Consider the following 22,406-nt stretch of genomic DNA (forward strand, 5'->3'; position numbering starts at 1 on the left):
CCTGATAATTTGAATGTTACAGTAAAAAAATCTAGAAAGAGCTATAATTAAATAACGCTCCTCTTGGGTGGAAGGTCTTGCCAAACAAGGGACTGACAGTTTTATACTGCACAAAGTAAATAAAAATTGGGGGAAAAAAAAAAAAAGACATTTTTTTCTTTAAACACTGTATTTGTTCTATCAACATTAAATTGTTTTTTTCTGGTATCATTAACATCACAGAATTAAATATTAGTATAAGGCACAATTTTAGGCAAAGAGGAAACCAGAATAAATTTTTTAGTTTTAAAAAATTGCCATGGTGGATTTACTGTGTTTGTATTCTCTTGAGCAATAACCAGATTTCTGTAGAAACAGATGTTACATGACATATAACCAGGACATTCTGTGACAACATACACAATTATATGCATTCCCAAAGAAAAAAAAAGTAAAGCTTTTCCTTCAATCAGTTTCACAAATTTAAAAAAAAAAAAAAAAAGATCATAAGTGTTTAGGCACTGGCATGGAAAATTTCTACTATTACTCTCACTATTATAGACTTACATATAGCAACTCTTAGTGTATGCCTGTGTGTACATATGACCAAAACACTGGAAAGTAACTCAGCTCCCACATACTATTCTTTGTCGTTAAATCTTTCAGAGTATTTTACAAATGAGATCTCTACCATTTTTACAGCAAAGAAAACTGCATCTAAGAACTGATTTTCTGAAGGTCCCTGAGAATCAAGGATAGTGGAAAATGACCAAAGCTAATGACATTGGCATAATACAGAAATAATGTCTCTGATGTTGTAGTCAGAGCTCTATTCTTGAGGACGTTCGTATTTAAAGGTATGCTAACAAAATGAATAGATAATAAAAGCTTAGCTAAACTGCAGTAGCAGCTGCATCCTGACACCTATTCTGATGTTCTAAGTTTTCATGTTTTAACTGTTTCCATTCCTTATCAAAACCTACTGGAAGACTCACTGAGAGAGGAGCTAAAGACATGGCAACTGTTAAGAAAAGGATCTTACTGTGAAACAAAACAAAAAAAAGTCACACAAATTGTAAAAGTTACAGGCAGATGCTGATGACATAGGAAAGCATTTACCGAGGGGAAAAACAAAGCTTGTTTGAAAGTGAGGAGAGAGGTCATGGACTGAGAAATTCCTTTGATACCTGAAAACAAATACAGCAGGTAGACAAAGAAAACAACTGTGTAGGATAGCAGCAATAGCACTAGGATGATATGGACTACAGATCTGATTCCTCTAGGCTTGGAAGGAAAGACCTTTTTATTGCAACAGATTTAAACTGTGAACTTAAGCCCTGAGAAGTACGATAAGAACCATGAATCTCTGGAGAGGAAAGGGCTGACTGCTAAGGGAAATTTACAACACCAGCATAGGGAGTGATTTGTGTAATTCCCTGTGGTGCACATTGACCCATTTCATGATCTAAACTTTCTTGTATTTGGGCTGTGCTTTGCAAATGTCACAATTAGGGCTTAATATTAATCTCAAGTGGGTTTGAGGTTACACATGGGAAATTCTTCATGGCTCTAATGCAGCAGTTCTTCACACTCTGAAGAAGTGGTAGTTTATTAAGCTAGACTGCACACTGTATACAAAGCTGTTCTCCCATTCCTTTCTCCGTCATCTCTGCCTTCTTACACTGAGTTCTAGAGCTATGAAAAGAAAGGAGGGCATAGGAAAAACGAGGAAGCTGAAATACAGTGATAACACCATGGAAGGTGACTACTGGAGCACTTTGGAAGATTCTCATTTAGTATTCACAATTTGAGAATTCCTTTGGCTCATTATACATTAGAGGCAGATACAAGAGAAATGGAAATAAAAAAAATAAAGTAAAATCCTGTTTATAGCTTAAGGCATGTTTTAATTTTCAGCTCTGCCTATACCAGCAACTTCTATAAATTTTCTCAGAAGTCATAACTAATTAAACCCAAAGAAAATACATTAGAATGATTTGCTTTTCTTATATTTCTAAAGTTAGAGCAGTTAGTTTGCTTATGTGGGACTATACTGATAGGCATTTCTGTTTCATTTCTTTACTGATAACACTTGTAAATATTTTTTCTTTTGTGCTGGTTTCAAGGCTCTTGCCAGTGGGGAAAAAGCTATTGTAAATTTTTAGTTCATTGGGTAGCAAAAATGAAAAGCAACATGGAAAGCTTTTGGGGCCTAAAACATACTTACCTACTTAGGAGTTGTTTGTGAAACAACGACAGGTAGCAGCATTGAAGGAAATGCATGAATAACCAATACACTAACCCACCTATCTGATCAGTCAGACCCAACTTTTTAAAATCAAAAAGTGATCAAAGATGTTCAGAGGCTTGAGGAAGAAAAAAGTCTCCTCCTACAGCAGCTAGTCCTTATTTTCTGTACTTTGTACAAAAAGTCCTATTTTTGTTTTATATATTGATTTGGTGACAACACCTGCTTAAGCATTCAACCCATTTACAGTAATAGCACTGCTATGGACTGTACTTACAGTTACCATGTAAAATGCTAACATTCCACTTTCTCAGATACCATTTCTCTCTCATTACAACTTGTCTTCTTTACAGGATATTTCATGGAAGGGCAGTAGGAACTTGCAATGCTACATAACCATTGCAAACATGCCACTTTGATGTAAAGGAAGGCAGGAATTACGTAGCTGTTTCCTGTTAAGTTGTACTGCAAAGCGGGGGTTTCAGCCTGACCTCTTTAATGCCACTTCAGACACTCCAGAGCAACCAAGACATGGCCTGGTATCTGGCATGCTTATTTGCCTCACTTAAGCCCTAAAGCCAGATCGCTGAGCTGCTACAGACATCTTGTGCAATATGGTTGTAGATAAGACTTTTGTGCATATAAAGGAAGAGATAAACAGAAATTTCACCAAGGGAATTCACGCTGGGATGGGATGATTACTCTCTGGAGTTTGTTCTCTTCCTAAATAACCACATGTCATGTAAAACTGATCTAGTTTTTACTCATTTTTCATCTGTGACACAGGAAAAATTTAATTTGCGTCACAGGCATGGGTGGATGAACACGCCACAAATTTCATTTTATGCAGATGCTATTGAACTCATCATGCTCTAGATTTCATAGAAAACCAGGTCTCTCCTTCTGTGGGTATTAATGTATCTTTTGGCATAACATTAACAAAAAGGATTCTCCAAAGGGATAACATCAGAAAAATGGCCTACCTTTGTTCTGACTCCAGAATGTTCTCCATCACTGGGCAATTTTCAAAAAGCCACTTTGAGAAAAGTGGGCAGAGGGGAAAAATAAAACTGCAAATATTTTTGTGAAATGAAACTTTTTTCCTGAAGAAATAAAAGGAAAGGAGAACAAATGCTAAGCATTCTCTTGGGAGCTGGTCTTCCTTGAAGGTAATGCAAACTTTGTCTACTTTCATAAGTCATCAGTCTCAATTTATTGAAGTACTACAACGTACAAATCATACTGGCAGTGTTGGGTGAATGTACGCAGCTCCTGCACAAACCTTTATCTTCCAGGATATTTACAATAGCCATTGAAGCATCTATGTTACACTGTATATCTTGTGATAAAAAATTCCACTGGCAAAATGATGCTTTACAGTGCATAAAATTCATAAACGTTCTTTTGCACTTAACTGTTCTTTGAGGGTTCAGTCTTTTGCCAGCTCCTTGAAAAGTGTCATGCAACTTCTGAAAGTCTTTAACAGGTAAAAAAATAGGCAGGAAGGAAGAGAGAATTAATTTTTTAAACCAAGACAGACAGACTATGCTAATGTGTGTGTCTATGTATTAACAGTTGGGGATATCATAACAATGAAGTATACTCAATGCATTTTCTATCAAACTGACGAATTTTGACAAATATATCAACCATTCCTTAAGCATCTAGAAAAATATTATGCTTCAGGATTAAAAAAAAAAAAAAGAAAAAAGTACAATTTAAAAATAAGTACTGAAAACCAGATCTAGTATGAAGAAGTTCTTTCATCTTTCCTGTGATACACCAACAGAAGGTGGTTTAGTCTTATATTGCCCAGGCAGATATTTCTGGTTAGGCAAAAAAGTGTAAATTTGAGATATTATGCACAAGTGAAAAAAAGCATTAAAAAATTATCTGCCATTAAATCCAAAAAAAAAACAAAGTGAGAATAACACAGACAACAATGAACTGAGTTATGTAGTATCTGAACTGCAACATCAAAGCACCTCCAATATTTGGCTGCTCAGGTTTTAATAGAAATTGCAACATTTTTCTGGACAGAATAAATTGTAAACAGCCCTGTTTTCATTTTAAAACCTTCATAATACAATTCCCAAGCAAATAAAAAGGCATCTTCCCTGGGTTTCTCTCTAAAAATGCAGGAAATGATTACAACTTAATTTGTTTTCTTTGTATAGAAAAATTCTATTGCAGTTCGTGTTCTGGCTTGCTTACATGTGTACAGATACTGCACCATTTTGTTGGCTGCTCTCTTGTTTATACTCTGAAGCCTTTATTCTCCCTGAATACACTTTTTTACTTTACTTTTTTACACTTTTTCAGTGTAAAAAAAAAACCCAAATAGCAACAAAGAATCTACTATAGCATAAGAATCCAGCCAGTAGGGAAAAAAGTATAATATTCTGTCTCTTCCATTTTTTTTTAGTTCTTTAAAATGAAAATTGTAAACACCAAGAGAATCCAGAAGGTGATTCTGCTGGACTGCATATTTTGTATAGCCCTGTGGCTCTCTCTTGATATCCGCTTTCCTGAGGGTTTTAAGCTCTTTGCTATGAGGTTGCATATTCAAAGGCTGGAGCTTTAATATTCTGGATTGTTAATGAGTAAAGACACTAGCTCAGGTTTGTACTTTCATCTCATTCAGACATAAAAGTTTAACTGGTCATATGATCAACTATCTGCACTGACACTTTAATATCTATTTCCTCTGTGGAAGCCACAGAATATTATTGACCTGAATCATATACATGCTGTGACTGTATAATGCTGCAGTCCATATAGGTAGGTACAGACAAGATATGAAATCTTATGCTTGTGCAAGTCCTCTACATTTTCATCAAAGTGCATAGATATAAGCATTAATATTTAAAGACCCAGTTTACTGTGGCAGCTTATAGGTCTTGTAGCTCTACTGATGAAAATGGAATAGGGGAACATTCATGCAATAGTGTATTTGGGCTCAAGAAGCAGAATTCTCTTGTTCTAGGTTAAGAAAACAAGGGAAGAAAATGCGTACTTAGATTTTTCTGAAATGAAACCTTTGTCCTGAAGAAAGAAAAGGAAAGGATGACTGGCTCCAAAGATGACTGTAAGACAAATATAGATTTGCAGTGACAGATACAGCTACCACTGAATACCACTTTCAGTGTGATATGAGATTTTGTTTTTATTGTTCTGCAAAACATTATTGAAAACTCTCTTAAGGCAGTTGTTTTGTTTTTGTTTTTTTTTTTAATTATTGCATCCAGAGGAAAAAATAGCAGCTATCTTGTGTTAAGAGCATCTGATTCTTTTTAACAGCTGATGCTCAAAACCATGGGTTTTCAAAACTGCAAACTTATCACAGACATAAGAAAAGCCTATTCTGTGCACCTTCTCTCATCTATTTCCTAAAATAAAAAGCAACAAAAATTACGTTTATGAATTCGAATAGATGATGAATATTAAACTTGCAAATGCCAGATATCTGGATACTTACTGTGCTTTCTAAGTGCTTCACTGATACTTTACATATAGATTGTATCACAAAGGTCCCAGTAAAGGGCATATGTATTAAACAATACAATCAAATCGTCATGTGAAAAGCAAAACAATGAAAATGTTTTTGTTTTTAAGATACATTTCTTACTACAATTTGATTTAAACTGTCATTGCGTTAACTATGTGGGCAAACTGGAAACTGCATTTCTTGAGTTTCTGTATGTGTAGAAGTTTTTTGTGAGATGCACAGGGAGTGCATACTTACTTTTCGTGTCTCCTTAGATAAAATAAAAACATAATGCACAAAAGGCCTTTAGCTTAAACTTTTCCAGTTCTTTCCCCTGCTTTCCCCTGCCAAATCCAATTTAGGATAATCCAAACCTTGCCTTCTGCTGTTGGTGGCAAAATCATTGCTCACTGCTCTTTGGGAGGTAACAAGAAAACAGCAAGTACTTACTACTGCGTATTTATACCCAAGGCGTGACACTGATGCATTAGAGATTTCTGAAAATTTCTAACCCTCTCATACACCTATTTTGGTAAACAACTTGTGTTGATATGCAGTCCTTAAAGTATAACACAGCATTTTCCACTGTTAGTAAACAACATATAACACAAATCCCAAGTAAAATATGTTCAAGACCATAAATTATCTACTTTATTATGAATCACAATTTCAATAGTTATTCAAAACCACATCTAGACAGAAGCATCTTGTATGGAAATGAACACAGCCATGGTCTTTCACATGAGAACACAGTCCAATATTCAAGGAGTTTATCTGAATCTTGGACTCAGATACGAATATACACAACAGTACACTTCTTTCAGAAACAGTCCCTCTGGCATTTGCTATGACTATCTGAGTGGAAGTGATATATTAATATGGGAAAGGGCTGGAGTCATCATTTAAGGAATATTTTTAATATATGAGTTAGTCCATCAAGTATTATTAGCGTTTAAATATTGATAGATATTGGATTGATCTCTTTTGGAATCAGAATTTCAGGACAATGAATCTAGATCAAATAAATAGCATGACTTGATTATTTTTTTCCTGCTGTGTGTATAGTTAAACATTGGAACAGATTCTTTAGGAGGATTATGCGGTATTCTTCCCTGAAAGGTTTTAAGAAACAGATAAAAAATATCATGAATAATAGTTTAAACATTAATGTATGTAGCAGTGATGGAGTTAATGCTTCTCAGTCATTACAGATGAGTAGTGATCTCTAAGATCTCAGAAGGTATTCCATGGCAATACTGCAAAAATATAGCTGTAAAATAAAGCCAACCACCCCATCCTTCCACACAGCATACAAACCAACCTTCACAATACACACATACACTAAAGCTCAAGAGGAAGACTACAGACAAGCATTTAAAGTTTACTTTCATTTTCATCAGGTTTTAAAATGGAAACCACGAAGTAAGTCTCAATAAATAATAAGGCTGATTTGTTTGGGTTGTTTTTTTGTTTGTTTGGCATTTGTGTGTGTGTGTGTTTGTTTTTGTTTTGTTTTTTTTTTTAAGGCTAAATGATTCTTTGATTCAAGACATGCTCATAATCACTTGTGCAAAGTGACCCTGAAGGCCATTTTCCCTCTGGGCCTATTTGCTGTGAACTTCTGATTGTACTTTTTAGGCACACTTTGTTAGGAAGGGCATGAAGTCATCCAGGAAGCACTGAAGGACCTGTTCATGGTATCACAGCTGTAAAAGTAAGCATTAATTCAGCTTTCTATGCCCTGTAAATTCTTATTTTCTCCTTTAAGCAATAACCAGCAATAACCTTGACAGTACCCACTCAGTGCTATTCACCATGAAATAAACCAAATTGCCAACATCTTTCTCGCTAATCCACTTTTTAAAAACGTTCCTGAAAGTGTGAAGTATAAATGCTAAAATAAAATGCAATATATATTAAAATAATGCAATTATTCATAGTTTCCAATTATTCATAGTTTGCAATATGTTGTATACACCATGTCCTTGATATCAGCCAGTTCAGTGATGACAGATTACAGTTTTCCTCTTCTGTCAAGAAACTCATAGAAACTGTTCTGTTCAATAAGACATCCCAGACAAAACAGAGACCCATTTCTTTGAGATTTATGTATTTGATTTACCTTCATTGTCCCTTAGAGTAAAGTTGGGATTCAAAGAAAGCCCTTCATCAAGGGAAAAATGGAATCTTGCCCCGTTTGCAGAGTTATCTTTGTCAGTTGCAGTGATAGTCTGAATTACCTGAAATAAAAATTAACAGTGAAGGTGTTGAAATTTGAACTTGACCCAAATAGTACCTGGCTTCATCAGGATGGTCAAACTTACCTTATTTTAATTTTCTACTTCACTGCTGCTAAATTCAACTGATGAAGTGACTGGGCCATTAATTTGATTTCACCAGCATGAAATATTTTAGCAACCACACCTCAGGGCTAGGTAAAAGCATCTAAAGCATCTATACTTTCTGACATTATGATACATTCAGGACCTGGTACAGAGATTTTCACCTTCCTCATTACACACTGGTGACTTTCAGAATTAGAGTTTCACCTAAACATCTGTTTTTATGGAGCCAAAATTCAGGCTGAACCAGGATGCTCTATGAGGACCATCATCTGCTAGCCATTCCACTAATTAGATGTACTTCTATTGGTCACGAAAAGTAACTGTTTAACCAAAATGGCAAGTATATAATACTGGCGGACTAAAATTCCTCTTAAGAACCATTTTTAAGTTGACTGAGATCAGAACACGAGGAACAGCAGCCAGTCCTGATTTTAGTCTGGTTTTCCCCAGAGCAACAGAATTTGATGGGAGAGGTATTTTTGAAAGGTAACACCTTTCCCTTTGAAAGCCCCGGTGGTTTCTAAGATTTACTTTCAACTAAATACGAGCTAAGCTTTTGGAATGTGTGACCAAGCAATATTTCTACTTCTGCTTTCATTTTCATGCTGGGTCTGGAAGCTGAAGTGCTAAAGTAGAATTTAATAAAAGTTGTTCTTGTGATATAGGCAGTGAAGCCCACACAGACAGCTGCACAGAGCTGATAGATATCCTAAGGGAACATGAGAGGGGGAGGGAAAGAGCTCTTTTCATGAGAATTTTTCTGTTCACTGTTCAGCTGTAGTCTGCCTGGGCTGAACCTGAAGCATAAACAGTACAGGCTCACGGATCTGGCCTATTTTAAAACTAAAAGACAACATACAGTTCTCTACCTTTGTTCACATAAGAGAAGCAAAACAAACACATATTTAAATAAATACATAGAGTACAATGCTTATTTCTTTGACTATATACAATATAGTACATTATATTGATTATACACACATGACACAACTAATAATATTGATGATAATTGCTAAGAATATTTTAGAAGTTTGTTGTAATAATTTTTGGTAAACTGTAGTAGAATAAGATCAGTCGGAGACATCTATAATCATGCAGTTTGCCAAAGTCATGGTAATATTGGTGAAAATGCCTGGCAAAAGCTAATTGTTCTCTACTGAATTTTGCTAAGGTAGCATATCTGTTATTGAAATACCTACCATGTAAAACCGGAAAAGTAAGATTAACTTAGCTAGATCTATTCAGCTAATAATGCTGAAAAAGTATGAGGCAAAGCAAGAAAAAAGTGAAGTTGATGGAGAAATATTTTCAAGAGAATCAATTTTTATTACTACTCAAATACTAAAAATACTGTTAAAGACCATGCATAGTTGTGAAAAGTTCAGGCAAGATCATAAAAAAAAAGATATGAATTTATTAAATGGTGTTTACAAATCCTCAGTACTGTTTATCATTGAAACATAAGCCATTCTGCCAAGCACTTTCAGCTTTTAGTTGACAGCCTAGTAGATAGACTTTTGTCCTGTCGTCCTCTCTTCCATAAAATGTTCAGTGACATTTTACAGAATCTCGCTTCAAGAACATGCCATTTTTGCAACAAAAATACCTGTGATCAAGGCCTCTTTGCCACAAGACTTTAAAAAAAAAAAATTTGGTTTTAGAACTAATTTTAAAACTCACAAAATATACTGTCACTGTACACACTCTTTCAGATTAATCCGGAGGTGAGGAACAAAAGTGTGTGTCCCCTTAAGACTCAAACGTACTGTTAACCTTTTCTAATTAATGACCCAAATAATTAATGGCCTATTAGTAGACATTAACATTCACCTTACCAAGCTGACTGAAACAGAAATGTAGACATAGAACCTCAGCTGCTGTAAAGCTCAGTTGACAGCACTGAAGCGATGAAACTGGAGGGTTATGCTATTTTTAAAGCCAAGAGTTGCAAGAAAAGAGGGAGTTTCAAGAATGGAGGAGAACTAATTGAGGAGGATAGAGAGCAGGTACTAAATTTTACTCAGATACTTTCCAGAACTGAATCAATAAAAGAGAAAATATACACATGACAAATTTATAGCAGAGATGTTCCTTGGCTGCTAACATTGATTTCTTTTGGCTATTAGAAATAAGAGCATCCAGGGTAAGGTAGCTCATGTTGACAGCACAATATTTATACACCCTGATTCTGAAGAAGTTCTTTGTACATGTATGTGTGTGTGCGTGGGCACGAACATGTACAGTGATGGATAGCGTCAGGGAAATGACATTTCACTACTATAACAACTTTCTCTATTATTCCCCTGAAAAGCACCAGAAAAAAATTATCTTTGGAGAGCTGTAGTGAATGTGACGTGCAGATCTAGACAGAAATTTTAATAGGTTCATACTCTGCCAGGAGAAACAATGAACTTGGAAACACTCAAAAAACCTATAAACTCTTCACTCCACTTTTCAAAACAAAGCATTTAACTTTTTTTTTACATCACTATTTGCTCTTATTATCCTTAAAATTATTCAAAAAAAAATGCATTTGAAGTAATGGAAAAAATTATTTTTAAGTTCATTTTGCAGAAGACTGAAAAATTTCATTTTCCTACACTGACTATATTTCATAATCACTCACAAAATCAGTATATTTCTAGAATTCAAGAGTTCTTCAAGTCTAGATACTATATAAGATCAAAATACAGCTACTTTACTTACTTTAATATATAACATCAACCAGGCTTCACCTGTAAGGTGTTGGAGATACTTAGTTTATCTTGACAACAAGGTGATTGCTAAGGCAGTAAAGCTGTCACTTCAGCATGGAAATGCTCATCTTCCCACAGGCTTTTTCTGTTTGCTATGCTTTAGGGGGGTTCATTTAAGCACTTAAGTCCTTAAGTTTTATTGGCTTTTTTTTTTATTTTTGAAGGAACTACAATGAGCTGTGGAGGGAAAGGAAGCAAGAGACAAGAGGCTGTGCAATTAAATGATACTGTGATTTCTCTACATAGAAGCCTCTTGAACACAAACAAGCAGACTCAAAAAGTCTTCCAGTGACAAACTACTGGTTAGTTTATCTTGCACATAACACATTCAGAATGGACCTGCTGAGGAAAGAAACCGGGCTCTTCCAGGGCAGTGCAGGCTGGAGCTCTACCTCAAAAGCACTAGTCAAACAGAAATGCCTGGCAGTACCTGACAGAATTTGTTCTTTAGTGCTAAATCTTATGAATCTTTCTCACAAGATGATGAATACTCGGAGTAAATACTACCTTTTTAGTGATCCAAAACCATCCAGCTGGGCATGCTTTTTTGGCATATGGAACACATGTCTTGTTCTGTAATCCTTGTTTATTTGTCCTTCCCTAATATTTGTTGAACACTGTCATTTTCTTTATTAAACTAGACAGCACAATATTATGAGTAAGAGATGTGTACTTTTGTATTTTGTTTTTGTTTTGGTTTTTGTACAGTGGAATGATTTCACAATGTTTTCTGAAGCCTTGCCATGCAATGCATATAAAAATTAGTGCATGTCATATATGTGATCGAGCCCTGTTAAAGAATACAATAGCATGCTGATCCAGCTACTTTAAGAGTCTACTGTTTGTATTTCTGCTTGTAGAATCCTTCATGGTAGCAATAATCTTGGGTGTTAACTGTGATGCTGCAGAGATCAGGAGTCACTCAGGCTTGCAATGGTAGCTCTGAGAGAAATAGGATGCTGACTGAAATCAGGAGCAAATGATGTTACTGGAAAGCTTATTTTATCCTTTAAACATCTCTTGTAAATTTCTATTTTCGAAGCTACTACTGGAGAGTTAAGACTCTGCTGATAAGAAACATCAGCTACTAACTACCAACACCACCCCCACCCAGCTAACAGTGCATTTCTGAGCTAGCTTTGCTGCATGCTTTAGTTTATTATTAATTATAACAATTATGTTAAATTATATAAATTTTAAAAATATCAGGATATGTTGAAAGCAATTGCAACTTATGCTAAGAAACGTCACCTTATTTTTTTAAAAAATAGTTTTTTACAAGTTCTAATTCTTCTATTAAGGCTTTAATTAATGTTTTCAGAACATTATTTTTACTTTAATAAGCATGCTAAGAAGAGATATTCAGTTGATAGACCTACTTGGATTTTCAAAGGTTTTGAGTGAGGTGTCTCAATAAGAGCAGTTAAGAAAACTATAAGATAAGAGGGAAGGCCCTTGCACAAGTAATTGCTCAAAAGACAGGAAATAGTGTCTATTCCACAAAGAGAGGAAGTCACAGGGATTTCCTGTTCCAAACAGGTTTATGCTGTGCCATTTGCTCATTATTACACTGACCATTTTATAAAGAGTATGAATAATCAGCCCGCCTATTTATGATACTGAGTCATTCAAAGAGGAAAAAAGGAAGGGCTGACACTAAAGACCTCCAATACTCAGTAGCCAGGCAATACAAGGACAGGTGAAATTCTTTATACATTGACATAAAGTCTTAACTTCACATACATGATGATGAACTCTAAGTCGACCATTACTTCCAATGATAATGGTGTTATGGCAGACAGTTTTTTGCATTCAGTGCTTACTAGTGGTTAAAAAGAAAACTGTTAGAAATTGCTAGCAAAGGAAGAGAACAAAGCAGAGATCATATACTATGAATCAGAAACTATGATAAGAATTATAGACCACTGCATTGTGAATCTTGTTTCCTCATCTCAAGGTGAATAGAGAGGAATTGGAGGAAGTTTAATGGATGACAAGATGAATGATCAAAAGCATAGAAGGACTTTATCATAGCTTGTCCAAGTAGGACTCTTCAGTCTGGACAAGAGATGGCTGAGGGGCAGTGTGCTAAAGATTTATGAATAGCACAGAGATAATAAATAGGGATCAGCTACTCTCTCTCTCTCTTTTGCTCTCCCAACACAATAACCGGTAAATACTGATTGAAGACAGCATGGGAAGATTAAAACAGAAAAAGAAAAAAAAAAAGAAAAACAATGAAAAAGGAGAAAGGTCTTCCTGAAACATGCAATTAAACTAAAATTCCTTGCTGCATGAAGTAGCAGCTATCAAATGTTTTTGTTTGTTGTAGGAAAAGCTAGATTAATATAAGATAGTTATTAAAGGTTTATGGTTTTCATAACCACAGAAACCACTCAGGAAATATATGAGTTCACAACTGCAAATTAAAACCTGTATAAAGACAAAATCAGCATAGAGTGCTAGGTAAAAGCTCAATCTATGCAAAAAACCAAAGGCACTTAAAAAAATTGTCAAACCATGAGCTGCAATGAAGTGCATCAATCACAGCAGCAGTGACTGGAATGTGATTCAGCTATCACATTTCCAGTCTCAGTTCTGCCCCTCCCCATGCTCATATTTGTGAAAAGCCCCTTCAACATCTTTCCCATAATGATCCTGCAAGCTCAAGTCAATCAACATGCAAAAATGAGAATGGCAGCCATGTTAACCTGCCACTTCAGTGAGCTGTATGCTACCATATGGCACTTAGATAAAAGATATTAAATCTGCTGCATCCATTTTGTTCAGGATAATGATTTGTCAAATTCCGTTACTTATCTGACAAGATTGAAGCTTTACTTTTAGATATTTACCAAAGATATTTTTGGTAATTTTTTTCAGCAACAAGAGAGATACATTGAATAAATTCCCAGATCTTCTCCCTTCAACCTAATACTGTTATAACAGCTGAATCAAATGTAAAACACAAAAATGAAATCAGAAAGAGTTATGATGTGTTCCCCAAATCAAACTTTTTACATAAGTGATATTAAAAAATAAAATAATTCTTCCTTCTCACTCGGAGAAAGATAACTGTAAGAGTTACCTGACCAGGCTTTGCATTCTCACAGACAACTGCATCATACTCTCTGGCAAGCTCTGGAGGGTTGTCATTGATGTCCAGGATCCTAACACCAACTTGAACATGGCTGACTAGCTCAGGATTGTCTGTAAAATACATAAGGGGGTATTAAGCCTTTTGAAATATTAAACATTCCATGACATGCTCAATTTAAAATATATCTAAACAATAACTAGATGAGAACTGTATAAACCTGCAGACTTTCAGGTAGCAAGATACTAAAAGTTGACTGCTGTGTTTCATTAACAGTTTTGAAATATTTTTAAAAAAAGTGAAAAGTATGTTATGAGTCTTAAGTCACTGTTATACTGTAACAATAAAAATGCAAGTTACTCTAGAACTGGTGGCGGAAAGCTGTTGGAGTAATCACATACCTTCACGCTGTATGCTATGAAATGATCAATTACTTTATAATAAATATGAAAGTGCCATTGCAGTATTGAGTAAAACCTAATAAAAAAATATTAAAACCTTCTTCTTTTTCTCAGTCCCTTAAAATACAAAAATAACAAGATAATATGAATGCAAAGGCACATAGAAGCCTTTACCAAGCTTGAGTTCACCTTCCTCACAAGGTTCTATGCTATTACACAGAGTAGTTAAAGATTCTTGCTTTAGCAGTGTGTCCTGGGTTCAGCAGTAGCAGTCATGTTTTTTTTTTTTTTTTTCCTTTGTGGTAGCTGGTGCAGTGCTGTGTTTTGACTTCCAGCCTGAGAACAGTGTTGGTGAAGTCGATGTTTTCAGTTGTTGCTAAGTGATGTTTACCCTGACCAAGGACTTTGTGAGGCTGATGCTCTGCCAGGGAGGAGGGGAAGCCGGGAGGACTGTGTGGATCAGATGGCTTGGCACATCAGTCCCACAGAAGTATAAGGCTCTAGTAGATACTGGTGCACAGTGTACCCTGATGCCATCAAGCTGTCAAGGGGTGGAACCCATCTATATTTCTGGAGTAACAGGAGGATCCCAAGAGTTGACTGTGCTGGAGGCTGAAATCAGCCTGACTGGGAGGGAGTGGCAAAAGCACCCTATTGTGACTGGTCCAGAGGCTCCATGCATCCTCGGCATAGACTACCTCAAGAGAGGGTACTTCAAAGACCCAAAAGGGTACCGGTGGGCTTTTGGTATTGCTGCTTTGGAGACTGAGGAAATTGAGCAGCTGTCCACCTTGCCTGGTCTCTCAGAAGATCCTTCTGCTGTGGGGTTGCTGAAAGTTGAAGAACAACAAGTGCCAATTGCGACCACAACAGTGCACCGGCGGCAATATCGCACCAACCGAGACTCCCTGATTCCCATCCATCTGCTGATCCGTAGACTGGAGAGTCAGGGGGTGATCAGCAGGACCCGCTCACCCTTCAATAGCCCCATATGGCCAGTGCGAAAGTCTAATGGAGAATGGAGACTAACAGTAGACTATCGTGGCCTGAATGAAGTCACACCACCATTGAGTGCTGCCGTACCGGACATGCTAGAACTTCAGTATGAACTAGAGTCAAAGGCAGCCAAGTGGTATGCCACGATTGATATTGCCAATGCATTTTTCTCCATTCCTTTGGCAGCAGAGTGCAGGCCACAGTTTGCTTTTACTTGGAGGGGTGTCCAGTTCACTTGGAACTGACTGCCCCAGGGGTGGAAACACAGCCCTACCATTTGCCATGGACTGATCCAGACTGCACTGGAACAGGGGCAAGCTCCAGAACACCTGCAATACATTGATGACATTATTGTGTGGGGCGATACAGCGGAAGAAGTCTTTGAGAAAGGGAGGAAAATAATCCAAATCCTGCTGAAAGCCGGTTTTGCCATAAAACGGAGCAAGGTCAAGGGACCTGCAGAGGAGATTCAATTTTTGGGAATCAAATGGCAAGATGGACGTAGACAGATCCCCACAGATGTGATCAACAAGATAACAGCAATGTCTCCACCAACTAATAAGAAAGAAACGCAAGCTTTCTTGGGTGCTATGGGGTTCTGGAGAATGCACGTCCCGAATTACAGTTCGATTGTAAGCCCTCTCTATCATGTGACCCGGAAGAAAAATGATTTTAAATGGGGCCCTGAGCAGCAACAAGCCTTTGAGCAAATTAAACGCGAGATAGTTCATGCAGTAGCCCTTGGACCAGTCCGGACCGGACCAGATGTAAAAAATGTGCTGTACACTGCAGCTGGGGAGAACGGTCCTACCTGGAGCCTCTGGCAGAAAGCTCCAGGGGAGACTCGAGGTCGACCCCTCGGCTTTTGGAGTCGGGGATACAAAGGATCTGAGGCCAGCTATACCCCAACTGAGAAAGAGATACTGGCAGCCTATGAAGGGGTTCGAGCTGCTTCGGAAGTGATTGGCACTGAAGCACAGCTCCTCCTGGCACCCCGGTTGCCCGTGCTGGGCTGGATGTTCAAAGGCAGGGTCTCCTCTACACATCATGCAACTGATGCTACATGGAGTAAATGGGCTGCACTAATTACACAACGAACTCGAATAGGAAATCTCAGTCGTCCAGGCATTCTAGAAGTCATCATGGACTGGCCAGAGGGCAAAGATTTTGGAATGTCACCAGAGGAGGAGGTGGTGCGTGCTGAAGAGGCCCCACCATATAATAAACTGTCAGAAAGTGAAAAGCAGTATGCCTTGTTTACTGATGGCTCTTGCCGTATTGTGGGAAAGCATCGGAGATGGAAGGCAGCTGTATGGAGTCCTGGACGACAAGTTTCAGAAACTGCTGAAGGAGAGGGTGAATTGAGTCAGTTTGCCGAGGTGAAAGCCATCCAGCTGGCCCTGGACATTGCTGAACGAGAAAAGTGGCCAGTACTTTATCTCTATACTGACTCATGTATAGTGGCAAATGCCCTGTGGGGGTGGTTGAAGCAATGGAAGCAGAGCAACTGGCAACGCAGAGGTAAACCCATCTGGGCTGCTGCACTGTGGAAAGATATTGCTGCCAGGGTGCAGAACCTGGTGGTGAAGGTACGTCAGGTACGTTGTTTGCTTGTTGAGCAAACAAGTCTCAACAGCATTAAAAGGCCATTCAAAAAATTCAAAACTCTCAAATGTAAATGGTCTGGGGGGACGATTAGGAGGGTAAAAGGATGTCTCCTTCACAGGTTGAGCACCTGAGAAGGAGAAAAAAGATGTGTAATTGCTAAGCACCTCCATCATATACCTCCCAAAGTATAAAGGTGGTGACCACACTGGGAACATAAGCCAGATCAGTTTCATGATCAATGATTCTATTGTATTACAAGTCATTACCATAAAGTACAATGGGACAAAAACCTTAGCCCAAGCCCCACACTTGAAAAACACTAATACAGCCAATACCGGATGGACGTAAGATATGGTATACTGAAACTGTGAGATCAAGAGGAAAAACCTTGAGAGCCAATAAATCAGCATTGTGACGAGTGACTACCAATCCAGTCAGATCTGTTCTTATCTCAACCCCTCGTGCCCCACGTTGGGCGCCAAAAAGAACTGTCGTGGTTTAAACCCAGTCAGGTAACTTGTTCACTCACTCCCAGTGAGTGGTGCCGAGCTGACAACAATCAAGGTCCGTGTCCGTCTCCCCCCCCCCCTGCACTGGGGCTTTCCCCTTCCCCGCTCCCGGAGGAACGGGGAGGAGGATCGAGAGAGTGCAACTCCTACGGGTTGAGACAAGAACAGTCCAGCAACAAATCACCACCGCTACTATCAGCTAAAACAATGATAAGGGAAAATAACAAGGGAAGAGAATACGATACCACCGGCCAAGAAAACGAGTTCCACCCGGAAGCTCCTGTCCTTCCAGGTAGCTCCCAGTTACCCCCCACCCCAGGCATGACGTGCTGTGGTATGGAATACCTCCCCGGCTAGCCCGGGTCAGGCGCCCCGTCTCTGCTTCCTCACAGCTTCCCCTCCTCCCTGGCAGAGCATGAGCCTCACAGAGTCCTTGGTCAGGGTAAACATCACTTAGCAACAACCGACAACATCGGCTTCACCAACACTGTTCTCAAACTAGAAGTCAAAACACAGCACTGCACCAGTTAACACAAAGGAAAAATCATGACTGCTACTGCTGAACCCAGGACAAGATGCCCATGTACCCAAGAGTCGGGCCACTGAGGAACACCAGAACAACCAACAAGTGGATAAAGCGGCTAAGATTGAAGTGGCTCAGATGGACTTAGATTGGCAACATAAAGGTGAATTATTTTTGGCCCGGTGGGCCCATGACACTTCAGGCCATCAGGGCAGAGATGCAACATACAGGTGGGCCCGTGATCGAGGGGTGGACTTAACAATGGACACTATTGCCCAGGTTATTCATGAGTGTGAAACATGTGCTGCAATTAAACAAGCCAAGCGGTTAAAGCCTCTTTGGTATGGAGGACGATGGTTGAAGTATAAATATGGGGAGGCCTGGCAGATTGACTATATCACACTGCCACCAACCCGCCAAGGCAAGCGCCATGTGCTTACCATGGTGGAAGCAACCACCGGGTGGCTGGAAACATACGCTGTGCCCCATGCCACTGCCCGGAACACCATCCTGGGCCTTGAGAAACAGATTTTGTGGCGACACGGCACCCCAGAGAGAATTGAGTCAGACAATGGGACTCATTTCCGAAATAACCTTATAGATATTTGGGCCAAAGAGCATGGCATTGAGTGGGTATATCACATCCCCTACCATGCACCAGCCTCTGGGAAAATCGAACGGTACAATGGGCTGTTAAAAACTACACTGAGAGCGATGGGTGGGGGAACTTTCAAGCATTGGGATACACACTTACCAAAGGCCACCTGGTTGGTCAACACCAGAGGATCTGCCAACAGGGCTGGCCCAGCCCAGTCAGAACTTTTACATATTGTAGAGGGGGACAAAGTTCCTGTGGTGCATATGAAGAATTTGCTGGGGAAGACAGTCTGGGTAATTCCTGCTTCAGGTAAAGGCAAACCCACTCGTGGGATTGCTTTTGCTCAGGGACCTGGATATACTTGGTGGGTAATGCAGGAAGATGGGGAAGTCCGATGTATACCTCAAGGGGATTTGATTTTAGGGGAAAACAGCCAGTGAACTCAATTGTATGCCGTTGCCTGCTGTGTAATGCTTTTATAGCCCATCAACTAGATGTCTCCAGGTCACCAGCGACTGGCCCTGACTTCCCTCCAGCCATCATCCCAACAGAGAATGAACTTTGAACATCATGGACCGAATGGACTCGGCAGCATTACAGGATTGGTCCATGCACTAAGAAAATGATCTTTTCCTCTTGGTCTGTATGTATATGGATGCATATATATGGGAGAGCGATGGTGTATTGAAAATGTGGGATCTGAGCACGACGTGAATGGTATGGAATAAGGGGTGGATAATGTCCTGGGTTCAGCAGTAGCAGTCATGTTTTTTTTTTTTTTTCCTTTGTGCTAGCTGGTGCAGTGCTGTGTTTTGACTTCCAGCCTGAGAACAGTGTTGGTGAAGTCGATGTTTTCAGTTGTTGCTAAGTGATGTTTACCCTGACCAAGGACTTTGTGAGGTTCATGCTCTGCCAGGGAAGAGGGGAAGCCGGGAGGAAGCAGAGATGGGGCGCCTGACTCGGGCTAGCCAGGGAGGTATTCCATACCACAGCACGTCATGGCCGGGGTGGGGCGTGACTGGGAGTTACCCGGAAGGACACGGGGCTTCCGGGTGGAACTCGTCTTCCCTGCCGGTGGTATCGTATTCTCTTCCCTTGTTATTTTCCCTTATCATTGTTGTAGTTGATAGTTGCAGTGGTGATTTGTGTACATTGGTTGCTGGACTGTTCTTGTCTCAACCCGTGGGAGTTGCACTCTTTCGATCCTCCTCCCCGTTCCTCCGGGAGTGGGGGATAACCCTGGTGGGGGGGGGTACACGGACCTCGATTGTTGTCAGCTCGGCACCACTCACTGGGAGTGAGTGAACAAGTTACCTGACTGGGTTTAAATCACGACACAGTGACACACCAGTAAGAAAACTATATTTAAGCAACAGTGTCTTAGGCTATGATCTGTACTTCTGTGAGAGTTAACACTCAAAATTTTGAGTTCACCCTCAAAAATTTCAATAAATAGAATCCGTTCAACAGGAATACATTTTCCATGATAAAATGGGGAAAAAAAAAATTAGTTCTTACTAAAATTAGTTCTTACTAAATTAGTTCTTACTAAATTGGATCTTACTAAAATTAATTCTTACTAAAAAAAAATTAGTTCTTACTACTAATTACTAGGAAAATTTTATTTTGTTAAAAGAATTATATTAAAACTTTTTTATAATTAAATAAAATCTACCTTCTGAATTCTGTGCAAATATGAATTGGTTAGATGTCAAACTTGATTTTACTTTCACCAATTAAATTAAACTATCAGTACAAAACAATAAAGTCATCTCTGAAATTCAACGAGATGGAAGAACGGGGTCTTAGAGATGGACATTTTAAAAGTGCATGTCCCTGTGTGTACTCATGGGAAGAAAGAAAAAGAAAAAAGAGAAATACTAGAATATTAGTAGTCTAAAGCTCATTTACCTTGGTTATTTTGATCTTAATTAATCTACATCATGCTTCTGACAAAAAGGGTCATTTGTAAAATGTCTTAAATTTGTCACACCTTTAATGGCCTCAGAATTCTGAAAAATGTTAATTAGACACATATTTGTCTTCAAAGCCATCAGTAAGGTAGCCTCTCAATGAAAGAATATTTGAGAATGTTAAAGTTTCTTTTGACATTATCCTTCTCTGTTTTCACCTGCGATACTAGTCAAAGAGCCTGGGGTTTAGAAGTTCACTTCAGATTTTTCATGTTCTCTTTTTAACTAATGTCTATGTTCACCTGATGGCTTTAGTTCACTTTTTGAACTTAGTCAATTAACCACATAAAATGGGAATTGAAAGGAGATCAAAAAAAGTCAACAGAAAATGAAGACTTAACTTAGATAATATATGAAACTCTATTCCCAATTAACATTAGCATTAGGTTAGAACACCACAATCAGAAGACATTTATAGACTTGCAAATTACATTTTCTTACTGAAATTTTTCAATTTTTCCAATTTTCTCCAAACTTTTTTCAGGTGTACAACTCATCTAAGGTCTCCAAACCACTCTAAAAACTTGTCCTTTTAGCAGTGTATTTTTGTTTATTAGACAAATTTCTTGCAGCAGTTTGGCAAATTTCCAATTTTAAGATAATGGGAGCTGATATATATTTCAGGCCTGTGCACTGTAAAACAGTCAGATCTATTCTGTGTCTTAGTAGCATTATGTCTCAGGAGTAGGTTTTTCAAAGTAAATGCTTTAAGTAAATGTTTTAAGGGGTAACTGAAGCAGAAACTTCGCTGCTATTCACCTACGCTAGGGAGTTGCTTTTTTATGCTTGAGACTTTCCCAAACAAATAGTTATTTGCCAGGATACTAAATATCTGTAAGTGAGTCAACTCCATTGAGTATTAGCCTCTCCACCAGAAAGTCCTCGGGGAACTTACAGAAGTCCCTACCAACAGTCTCAAGTCTTGAAACTTTTTTTCCATTAATTTCTGTGGGCAAACTTTAAAACCCCAATTTAAGAAAAAACCCAATTTAAGAAAACCTTTTAATACAGCTACTGCTGTCTGAGACTTCCTTTCATATTATCAAAATTCAAAAGGGCTTTATCTAAATAAATTCTACCTGAACGACATTCAGAATAACAGTTCTGACATTAAAAGTCTTTTGTGCTTTTATAGTTTTGCCCCCCTTCTTTTTTTTTTTTTTTTTGTTAGACTGCTATAGTTAACCAGATATTATGAAAACTGAGTGAACAATTTAACCCACCTAGCACAGGATTAGAAAGAATGTCTATGCTTTTGTATCATCAACATTAAATACTGACCTTAATCAGTACAATAATCATACAGTCACAGAATAGTTTGTGTTGGAAGGGATCTTAAAGATCATCTAGTCCCAGATCCCTGCCACGGGAGGTTTCACAAGACAAGGTTGCTCAAAGCCCCATACAACCTGGCCTTAAACAGTTTCCCAGGGATGGGACAGCCATGACTTCTCTGGGCAAGTGGTTCCTTGGTGGGAAGGCTCCAGTGCCTCACCACTCTCACAGTAAAGAATTTCCTCCTAATATCTAATCTAAATCTACCCTATTTTAGTTCAAAGCCATTCCCCCTTACCCTGTCACTGCATGCCCTTGTCAAGAGTCCCTGTCCAGAGGGACTTTCTTGTAGGCCCTACTTAGGTACTGGAAGGCTGCAACCATAAAACATGGGAAAGAACTTGCAAATTCTTTTCATAACTTGCTGTTCCCTGCTGGTAATATGAGGTGGCAACATACATATGCACCTAAAGAAAAGATATAACTGCACCTTACTGTAATTGTATACTTTATCTCTTTAATGTAATTCTAGGGCTTTCAATATTTATTCAAAATCTCAAGGGGTTTTATATGTCGCTGCTGCAAATTATTATTTCTCTCTATGAATTGTC

General features: G+C 38.5%; 1 protein-coding gene across 2 annotated transcripts in view; it reads right to left on the reverse strand.

Moving 5' to 3' along the window:
• Nucleotides 1-22,406, reverse strand: part of CDH18 (cadherin 18) — a 274,706-nt gene that overhangs the window by 8,153 nt on the left and 244,147 nt on the right. For both annotated transcript variants that reach the window (XM_061449261.1, XM_061449260.1), the window contains exons 11-12: nucleotides 13,904-14,025; nucleotides 7,837-7,954 (exon numbers count right to left, since the gene is read on the reverse strand). In XM_061449261.1, the coding sequence (XP_061305245.1) occupies nucleotides 7,837-7,954; nucleotides 13,904-14,025 (240 nt within the window). The remainder of the gene's footprint in view (nucleotides 1-7,836; nucleotides 7,955-13,903; nucleotides 14,026-22,406) is intronic.

The sequence above is a fragment of the Pezoporus flaviventris genome, unplaced genomic scaffold (genome assembly GCF_033815535.1).
Source record: "Pezoporus flaviventris isolate CSIRO_AGI_PZ_B2104156 unplaced genomic scaffold, CSIRO_AGI_Pfla_v1 ptg000007l, whole genome shotgun sequence".
Classification (NCBI taxonomy): Eukaryota; Metazoa; Chordata; class Aves; order Psittaciformes; family Psittacidae; genus Pezoporus; species Pezoporus flaviventris.